Below are 10,878 nucleotides of genomic sequence, written 5' to 3'. Positions count from 1 at the left end.
CTCCATCAAAAAAAATTCCACTAACTTTTCTTAAAATATTAACTGCTCATAATTTATTTCTCTATTTTGCTCTTCCAGGTTCCATCTCTGCTCTTTATATATATATATATATATATATATATATATATATATCTCCCTATAAAGCATCGACTGCAACCACTGTCCTACTGCCTTTAATTGCTTTCAACTTATGGATTCTCTCTATCGATTGGAATCTGTAATCCAATCGACTTCCATGATACGATGGATGGAATCCGTTTAATCCGAGCAAAAGATGAAAGGGGGTTCTATAATTTCATCATGGTTGATCCTCCATCCTTAGAATCGACATTTGCTCGTCGTCTTAGCATTTGGTAAATGGATGTTTGTTTTTTGTTAATTTAATTGCATATGGAGTTAGGGGTTTATAAGTTATTCAAAATTATAGATGTATTTCTTCTTTGTATCAACTCTTCAAATTCATCCTCGTGCAGATGTCAAAGATTTGGATAATGGCCTAACATATTACAAAAGTGCAAACAAATTTAAGCAAGGTATTAAGCATAACCAACATTTTAGACTTGACAAATGATGAGCGAAACTCAATTTATTTGCTTTGGTACTTCAATTATACCTTTGTTCTCTATATTTAACTCAGTAGTGTACCCTTATCATGTGATTGTGAAGGGAATGAGAGGAGCTCCGTTCATTCTTGGCTTTCATCTGCTAGAGAAAGTAACTCATAGTGTAGGTGTTTTTTTGGTTGTGATTTTGAGAATGTGTTAAATTAAGATTCCAATCTTCTTTTTTTCTCGTCATTCATATTTTTCTGTTTGTGTAAGCTGATCATTGTATTTCACGGGCTTGCTCCCTCGATAGGGTTTGTAATTTGATTATCATAATGTATATACTGATAGATGTTTGTAGGACTCATTTGAGAACCTCCTGATTAAGATTATGGCTACGAATATCTTGAAATGGGAACATAATGTAACATAAATTCCAGTGAGTTAGGCTCGAATAATTTTCCAAGAAGGTAGCTTGTCTATTTTCCACTTATTCTATCTACATATTTAATGTCATTAGTTCAATCCATAAACATTATTGGATTACAATTGATGATGTAGTTTTCATTTGAAATTTTATTTGAATTGTTGTGATGAGGTTTGTAAAAAAAAAAAAAAAAATCCATCAGTGATGAAGACATGAAAATGGGGTGTTGATTATGAGTTCCATATCATGGATTATATATGTTATTAATGGGTGGGTATTGAACAAGTTACGAAGTTATTTTGGGTGAAGAGGTATACTATTTGAATGTAGCGTTTCTTGGATTAGAAATTAAAACATACATACATATAATCGGTGGGTTTTAAGTAGGAATTACATTTACTATCCATGCCACACACTCCTCCCCTCCTGGCTTTTTGAATCAAAAACCGAATGGCATTTATGTAATTCCCTCATGTTTCAGACTCCACACATCTTTTAACCGCCAAAACACACACCCCTTCCTCATTACTTCTCTCTCCCTCTAGATCCCCTCTTGCTCTGCGATTCAGAAATGTCTTCCAGTTTGAGCGACTCAGAGAACAACATTCCTTCCACTTCGACAGACGAACTGCAATTTCATATGGATGATGATCAGATCATGATCGAAACGTCAGCGGCAGAGAAATCCAATGCATCGGTGCAGCAGGACGATACTACTGATGAGATTTGGCGAAATATAGAGAATAGCCGCGTTCGCTTTCCGATGACTCGTGATGATCATAGGCAAGGTTTGAAGAGATCTACTACATTGAAATCTCCTAATCTAACTGGACCTGAAGGAGAAGTTGTCATTCCGACGACTGATCATGATTCATCCAAGCAATCCGCATCTGCGTCTCCCATGGGGACAGATGGTGTTGGTGGAGGACGGGACGGGGAGTCTTCCGACAAGGATAAGTCAGGACGTGGTTCTCTTGACAATAAAACTATTTTGAAGCCGTCGCCTAGCGTCGGTACCAGTCTTCTCAACCTTGTCACTGAGGCAACTAGTGCAAAATCAAATGGAACCGAGAGCAGTAGTTCATCCATGATGGACGAAGCATGGGAACGACTGAGAAGCTCGTTTGTTTATTTTCAGAAAAAACCAGTTGGAACGCTGGCCGCACTCGATCCTAGTGCAGAGGCTTTGAATTACAATCAGGCAATACGTAAATTTTTATTGAGAATTATTTGATATCCAAGCACTTGAAACGTGCCTGTATCTACATACGCATCTGCTTATTATATGCATATTTTATAGAGCCTAATTATGATGATACTTTCTTGTCATGTTTCCATATTTGGATCTACACGTTGGTATTTTCATTCCACATGTGTCATTACAGCCAGAGCAGGATTCTACTCTCGTGCATGTATGATTTGTTTACTCGTGCATTGTCATGCTTATGCAGGATGTCTTTGCTTGCGTTTATGTTTTCTCTGCCTGGATTGTGTTTACGTGATCTGTTTGCTCGTCTAATTGTGTAATTCCTTTTGCTTCGTGCATATATGCAAGACCTATTTATTGTGCTGACGTGTGCGTGTATATCCAAATCTGCTCGAATAGATTCAACTGATAATACCTTCTTTGTTTTACTATAATCGGAAATGCTATGAATAAAGTTATTCATACGCTGTGTCAATAATACGGCACCAAAAAGATTAAAAAATATATAAGGCAGTTCCAACATTTTGTTTAGCTAATATAGGTTTGCAATGCTAGCTACAGTCTATTGAAATTTGTTAAGCTGATAATTTACTTATTTGGCCTGCCAGGAGAGTAACATGCACTAGCTTGTAAAACAAGTACTCAGATCTTTTACCAGTTCTAGTAGAGCTACCAGAACACTTGGAAAATTCCAGTAGCTTGTTAAGGACATTAAGTAGAGCAAACCAGAGAAATATTTACATAAAGTTTTAGTATTACTTGATCATTTATCACTTTTAAAATGCATGAACAGTTATTGCTATGTGCATGTGCCCACTCCACTTTAGTATCTAGCACAACTGGTGGAATACATATTAGTGAACATTCATACATCAGTTCATGTGATATACAAATGTTCACCGTACAGGCTACTTGTTTCGTCTTCGACCTTGAATTGTGCATGTCTAGTGCAGGTGTTTGTGAGAGACTTCGTGCCAACTGCCCTGGCCTGCCTAATGAGAGTTCCAGATCCGGAGCCGGAGATTGTGAAAAACTTCTTGCTTAAGACACTCCATCTCCAAGGATGGAAAAAGACAATTGACAATTTCACTCTTGGAGAAGGTGTCATGCCTGCTAGTTTCAAGGTCATGTATGACTCATACCAGGAAAAGGATGTATTGAAGGCTGACTTTGGTGGCAGTGCAATCGGAAGAGTTGCACCAGTTGATTCAGGTTTTTGGTGGATTATACTATTAAGGTCATACACCAAGTGTACAGGGGATTATACCTTGTCAGAAAGACCTGAGGTGCAGAAAGGAATGAAGTTGATACTCAATCTTTGTCTATCTGACGGCTTTGACACTTTCCCAACACTCTTGTGTGCAGATGGATGTAGCATGATTGACAGGAGGATGGTAGGTTTCAATTTCATTTTTCTTGTTGGTTGTACATATGGTGGCTCTCCAACAGTTATGTCCAACAACTATGTAGTAGTTGAAGGATACTATTAGAGAGCATCATAGTGGTCTTTTAGAGTACTTCAAAATTCTGTTTATGCATGCTACTTTATAGTCAGCTCTAACTTGCATTTGTGGCAGGGAATATATGGATATCCGATTGAGATTCAGGCTCTCTTCTTCTTTGCGCTGAGGTGTGCACAACAAATGCTCAAACAGGATAGTGACTCCAACAGACTAATTGAGCGGATTGAAAGAAGAATTACAGCTCTAAGTTACCACATCCGAAATTACTATTGGCTGGATTTTACCCAACTGAACAACATTTACCGTTACAAAACAGAGGAGTACTCCCACACAGCTGTTAACAAGTTCAATGTCATTCCAGAGTCGATCCCAGATTGGGTGTTTGATTTCATGCCGTTGAGGGGAGGATACTTCATCGGAAATGTGAGCCCAGCTCGCATGGACTTCAGGTGGTTCTTAATTGGCAACTGTATTGCTATCTTGAGCTCTTTAGCCACACTGGCACAAGCTACAGCTATTATGGACTTGGTTGAGGAGCGCTGGGAAGACCTGATTGGTGAGATGCCGCTGAAAATTGCTTACCCAGCTTTGGAGGGATATCAGTGGAGGATTGTCACAGGATGTGATCCAAAGAACATACGTTGGAGTTATCACAATGGCGGATCTTGGCCAGGTGAGTCCTAAGTTGGTTATAACTTAACTTGGATATGTTCACTCCACAACTTGCTTCAGATTCATTATTTTTTAAATTTCGTATCATTACTTTTTTGGCAAAATAGAAAATCATATTGATAGGAATTGCAAAAAGATCCTTTGCATTCTCACTTATAGGAGGAAGTATGTCTTACATACCACGAATACAAAGAAATCAACCTTGCTTGACCAAAAAAAATACGAAGAAACTTTGAACACCAGGTACCTACTATAAATTTGGCAGCAGCAATAAGATGCATGAGTTGCAACTCTTATGGAAAGCTTTTGTCATACTTTAGTAACTTTGAATTGAAATAAATAACAAGTTAATGACCAATTTAAATGTCTATGCTGGTTAATTCCCCGACTCAATGTTGTTTGATCCATGTTACAACAGTTAGAAAAAAAAATTGACAACATTTCCAGCAGTTACTTGTATAACATGATATATTAACCGTTATATGTTCACATACTTGGTGATTTTGGGTTTTGTAGTTCTTCTGTGGCTGCTGACAGCAGCATGCATCAAGGCAGGAAGGCCTCAAATTGCTAAGAGAGCCATTGAGTTGGTGGAGCAGCGACTTTCAAAAGATGGATGGCCTGAGTATTATGATGGTAAGAAGGGGCGTTATATAGGAAAGCAAGCAAGGAAATATCAGACATGGTCCATCTCTGGGTACCTGGTTGCGAAGTTGATGATAGAGAATCCATCTAACCTTGCCATGATTTCTTTAGAAGAGGATAAGAAGATAGAAAAGCCAAGGCTTACACGCTCTGCCTCTTGGTCCTGTTCCAGGTGAAAGGCTGAACCAAATGGTACATAGATTGAGACGAAGGATGTTAACTGAGAAACTTGAAACTAGATTTTTTAAAAGCATACCATGATCATGCAAAATCTACACATATATGCTGGTGTATGGTCATCATTTTGGGCTAACTCCTGTTTGCTAAATGCCTGGTCCTATTTTCTGTGTCATTTCATGTAACCACTACAGTCTACACCAGCCATTTCCTATGACAATCAAGTATGTCATGCAGTTTCATCTTATATCCATTCATTTGAAGTTTCTGAGCTTCTTCAATGCTTACACATTCGCTAATGTAAGATTGCTATAAAAGAAGAATCCATCGAAAACTGCTCAATATAGCTCCAGGAAAAGAGCGGATTTGATCATCAAGTGTAGTATATATGTGAACATGATATTTTTGATGCAGTACATTTGTTTTTGTTTTACTATGAGACTAGTGACTGTAAACCATAGAAGGGAAAGGAATCGGAACCACTGAACTAGGACTACAGGAGGGGGAGGAGAGGTTGTATGGATGGTGAAGACGTAAGTGCCAAGATTATGGTAAAGCTTGTGTTTCTTATTCATTAACCAAAGATATATACATTTACAAATAGGTTAACATTAGGAAACCAAAATACAAGGGAAACTAACTCTCGACATATATGCTTAGTTAAGGATATGATATATCTCCTAATAGAAAGAGATTAACAGGATTGTTCTGGTGTCAGATTTATAGATTTGGATATCCTGATGAAGTTGAATGATTTGTGAAAACTTGTGATAAGGAGAAACCTGTGGAGATCATAAAGTAATTAAGGTAGGTATTTAAGACTCAAGACATGGACGTGTATGAAGTGGGGTAATAGTAGCATAGTTATTGATCATGGTCCCTCTTGCAAAGCAGCAAATAGAGGCAGTAGCGAAACGCAAAAAGCCTTGTTCGCTTCTCCTTGATAACCTTTTGTAGGTTTTGGATCTTGAAGGCAGTGGCCATGGCTGATTTCTTTTTGAATGGAACGTTTTTAACTTTCTATCTTGTTTTTTGTTGATGTTATGAAGTTATATATAAGGGGCAGCTGCAAGAGAAACAGGGTTTCTTAGATGAGTAGAAGGGAATGGGACAGGATGCCAAGTTTTGTTGCTTGTTTTCTAGGACCGTTTTCCTTGTTTCACGTTTCTTTAACAACTTTTCGATTGAATCACTCACTTCGATTGCTTAGTTTTATTTATTTTTAATGTGCATTGCAATCAACTGGGTAAGGTGCCTTACCTTTAACTCATTCTCCCTGTATTGTATGTCACAATTTTTTTTACAAATATTTAAAAAATAGTAAATGACCGTAGGAACCACCAAACTACACAACGCTTGTGAGATTGACTGAAAATAAACATGCATAAAATATATATATATATATATATATATAGATATATATATATAGGGATATATATATTATATATATAGGGTTGGGTTCCTTTTAAGATGAGAAGCATAAAAAGGGATCCCCACTCTGAGGTGCAAGTTAGAATAAAATGTACCAGATCAATCTCGTATCAAGTGATATGCCTGGGTGGGTTTGAGATTAAAGTGATCAAGAATCTAGATTCCTTCTTATGCTTCTCACTTTAACTCCTATTCTTACACGATCATTTGTATCTATATATAACTGAGTAACACCGTTCATCTGAACGGTACGTACATGTGCATACTAGTAATTTGAAAGAAATTTGTTCAATATGCATGTGTGCATAACATTCACACGTGCATAAAACCAAAAAACAATTTTAGTTACTTGTATGCACATGTGCATACCTGTCCAAATGAATGGTTATCAGGGTGTACCTCAGTTTTTCATTTTTTTTGAAGTTTTTCCCTGAACCTCCCTCTCTCTCTCTCTCTCTCTCTATATATATATATATATATGTATGTATGTATCCTTCCTTGCACATTTGTTGGAATAAAATTGTAATCACCATGTAAATTAAATGGAAGTTCCAGTGTTCAACCACTTATTCACAGGTCCATATGGTTTTCTTCTTTTTGATTTGGTTGGATTATTAAGGACATATCCAACCTCAAGGTAGGTCTAGACTTTGTTTGAAGTGGGGTCATGTTTTGGATTTATTCAAGTCTAATTGCAGCGTTTGAATGGAACATAAAAACACACAATCAATTCAATTAGACAATGGTAAATTAAGAGCAAAGCATAATCAACCCCAGATTGATTATATATATATATATATATATATCTTTTTCATATCCATGAATGTTAACAATTGTCTGTTTTTGAACTTCGAGAACCAGCTTAATTAGTAAGACCAGCAGATGTTTCAAGTGCAACCTGTCCTCAACAACTATCCTAATTTTAACCTATGTTCCTGGAATACATTTGGCAAAATATCCTTGTTTTCTTTCTTCAAATCCCAAAAGTGTCTTTACATGTCATGTTAGAAATCTAGTATCCTTTCAAGTAATGGAACGTTGTATTTACATTACTGCACCCAACAAACAAACAAACAAACAAAAATGTTAATTCCGATGTTAATTTGGATACCAATTGGTTTGGTTTGGTTCGAATAAAACACCACTAATATGAATCAGAATTTCCAATAACATAATGAATTTGTTTCAAACCAACCAAAACACAAATACTCCAATAAGGTAATTTACAAAGACAATCATAAAACGTTGAACCTACTACTCCAATAAATCATATGGATTCATCTTCTTTTAGATCATCCATCCAACGCAATTTCACACCAAGATCCTCCACACCTACCTTAACAACGTCCCTTCTGACTCCAATATCACTTGCATATCTGCTCATACAATACATTCCTGCTGTCACGGTTGCAACGCCTGCCGAACTTGGTATCAACAGTTTCAGAGAGGACGATAGAAGAGCTGCCAACGGAGCACCCAATACAGAAGCAGCTTGTCCACTTCTTCCACACCCAACCTTATCCATGATTAAAAGCCCTGTCTTGCAATACAAAGCAAAGTCCTCACAGTTGTTCTGAAACACATCATACTTCCCAAACCCATTTTGAAGCAAACGCATGGCTCTGTGGATGACTGTATCCACCCCATCTGATACGGCTGTGGTGCAAGTGCCACCTCGTACTCTGCCCAAGAATACAGTTGGGGTCACGCCATATTCGAAACTATAGAGGTCCCCATCTCGAAGGAAGCAATCCAGGCAGGAAAGAACAACGCCACTTTTGGGTTGTCGAAAGCCACAGTCTGGATATGTGCTACAGGATGTGGGTGTTTCAGACATTACATCAAGAGAGGTGTTGCTGCTTGAGCTTGTGTGAGGATCACGAGTAAAATGGACCACTTTGTTACCTCCAACAAAGATGCCTGCATTATCATTATTATTATTCAAGATTTATCATTTAGACATTATTTTGGGTTTTCGGATCTAGCATAATTATCATTCTTCTCATTGATTGATTCTACATTGTTATGGTATCTCGAATCCTAAACACCTGCAAATTAGTCCTTTCTATAGTCTGCGAATTCTTTTAGTTTAACTTGATATTACAAAAGAGGTAGATTATAGTTTTGAGGCATAATCTTTGCATCTATAAGAAGAAAACACAATTATGCAAGCAAAATGAAACCAAAGAAATACTGAGCAGATTGGTAAAAAATATGGTGAGAAATGATACAGCTTGATCCAAAATTCTATTTCAGATTAAAACTCATGGAATGGAATTAGGAGAGATGAAATGGAACACAAGAAGAAGAAAAGTGATAGAATATACCATGGTGAGAGTAAGCAAAGACAGCTCTGTAAGTGTAGATGTGATGGCCTGGTTTGATCTGAGTCCTTTGGAGTTTGTTTGAAAGAAACCCCATTTCAAATTGAATTCTGCAGAGAGATGAAAACCCACAAAAACAATTATATATGTGATTAATGAATGTCTGATAAAATTAAGCAACCGATGATGAATTAGTATTAGTATTAGTATTAGTATTAGTATTAGGTAGGCATAGCATATGATATGATGGCGATGGCGATGGCGATGGCGATGGCGATGACCCTGACCCTGGCCCTGGCCCTAATTTAATTACACATTCAAGCTAATCCAGGATTAAACAAACATCATATGAATTGTTGCAAGAGGAAAACGCAGAAGCGGGGATAGCTCAGTTGGGAGAGCGTCAGACTGAAGATCTGAAGGTCACGTGTTCGATCCACGTTCACCGCATTTTTTTTCTTTCTCATCCCCTGATAAACAGTGTCATCTTTTTATAAAAGTGACGAAGGGAATAAGAATACAAAGAGATGATATATCAATAAATCCGTATATAGAGAGAGACTGTGGGAGAAATGATGATTAATTTTACGAACAAAAATGTAATCTCTTCTGGTCAAGAAATCTTGTTTTTCTTTCTAATCAATCTTCATCTTTCTGCAGCTGATTGTGTTTTACTTTTACCACTGATTAATTTGTTGTAATGATGAATTGGAGTATTAATTTAAGACAAACCGATTGAGTAGCGGGGTGTTTTTGTTTGTAGGTATACACACACACACACACACACATATATATATATATATATATATATATATATGATGATGATGATGATGATGATACAGTGCATGCAGAACAAAAGAAAACAAGCTGAATGATATAGTTGCGTGTTTGTTAAGTTTATGGAAGTTAATGCATTATATATATAGGTGATGATGTTGGTGACTTCAAAAAAGTAACATGCATCATCGATCATAAATTAAAATTCAGTTTAATTAGGTACCTCCATTCCATATGTATGTTATAATTAATATTAGTTATTGATTTTAAATGGAGTATATATATGGTTTACATGCATCATGCCCTATGGGCTATGGCTATATATAATTAACTAATTTTTTGACTAAAAGAAGTTTGAATAAATTAATTAAGAATCTTATCTTATTCCTATCATCATCAACAACTAACCACACTACCATTTATATTTATATTTATATTTATATTTATATTTTTCTTTCATTTGATTGACTCATTCTTTATCTGTTATATATTCCTTCATTTCTTCTTTTTACTCAACAAACATCTCCCAAATATTGTTGATTCGATGAAATGGCAGATGAGCAAGTAGTCATCATCTCTCCCAGGTTGTATGCCTGCTACATTTGTCGAAACCATGTTGCTCTCCATGCATGATGATATCATCTCTAAGGCTTTTCAGGTATATATATATATATATATATATATATATATATACATACACACACCATGACACCAAATATTTAATTGATTGTATATATTATAGGCTAGCCATGGGAGAGCCTTTTTGTTCTCCCATGTCATGAACGTGGTGTCAAGTATCAAACAAGACCGACACTTGATGACCGGATTACATAACGTGGCAGATGTTCATTGCTCAGATTGTGGGGAGGTATTAGGATGGAAGTATGAGAAAGCATACGATGAATCCCAAAAATATAATTATAAAGAAGGCAAAACCGTTTTAGAAAAATTCAACATTGTCAAATTACACAATTGGTAATCAATCTCCCATACCCCATATATATATATATATATATTTATACTATATTATAAAGCATTTGGCTAAAACTCTTAAAAACTCTTAAACTCTTAAAACTCTTAAACCCGTTCATCTCTAAACAATTTCATCCCTATCCGATTTCATCCCATAACTGAATTCGTGTAACTAACTGCAGATAAACACAATCAAATACAGGATAAACATCTCATTTTAAATATAAAAAATCTAAAA

The 10,878-nt window shown here is 36.3% G+C and overlaps 2 protein-coding genes, 1 non-coding gene and 1 pseudogene across 3 annotated transcripts; 3 read left to right on the top strand and 1 right to left on the bottom strand.

Moving 5' to 3' along the window:
• Positions 1-1,543: 1,543 nt before the first annotated feature.
• LOC112529126 (probable alkaline/neutral invertase F) lies at positions 1,544-5,135 on the top strand. The gene is made up of 4 exons (XM_025140198.1): positions 1,544-2,173; positions 3,133-3,573; positions 3,757-4,315; positions 4,831-5,135. Exons 1-4 carry the CDS (start codon positions 1,544-1,546, stop codon positions 5,133-5,135), a joined length of 1,935 nt encoding a protein of 644 aa, XP_024995966.1.
• Positions 5,136-7,693: 2,558 nt separating this feature from the next.
• LOC112529640 lies at positions 7,694-9,032 on the bottom strand. Its single transcript, XM_025140979.1, has 2 exons — positions 8,895-9,032; positions 7,694-8,487 (listed from the first exon to the last, which is right to left on the bottom strand). Exons 1-2 carry the CDS (start codon positions 8,986-8,988, stop codon positions 7,835-7,837), a joined length of 747 nt encoding a protein of 248 aa, XP_024996747.1. The 5' UTR covers positions 8,989-9,032; the 3' UTR covers positions 7,694-7,834.
• A 236-nt stretch (positions 9,033-9,268) lies between these two features.
• Positions 9,269-9,341, top strand: TRNAF-GAA. Its single transcript has one exon. It is a non-coding gene; the product is annotated as a tRNA-Phe (tRNA).
• Positions 9,342-10,217: 876 nt separating this feature from the next.
• Positions 10,218-10,647, top strand: LOC112529125 (annotated as a pseudogene).
• The last annotated feature ends 231 nt before the right edge of the window (positions 10,648-10,878 follow it).

This window comes from Cynara cardunculus (genome assembly GCF_001531365.2).
Source record: "Cynara cardunculus var. scolymus isolate 2C chromosome LG 16, CcrdV1, whole genome shotgun sequence".
Classification (NCBI taxonomy): Eukaryota; Viridiplantae; Streptophyta; class Magnoliopsida; order Asterales; family Asteraceae; genus Cynara; species Cynara cardunculus.
The sequence above is the reverse complement of the archived record's forward strand: the minus strand, read 5'-3'. Positions and strand labels throughout refer to the sequence as shown.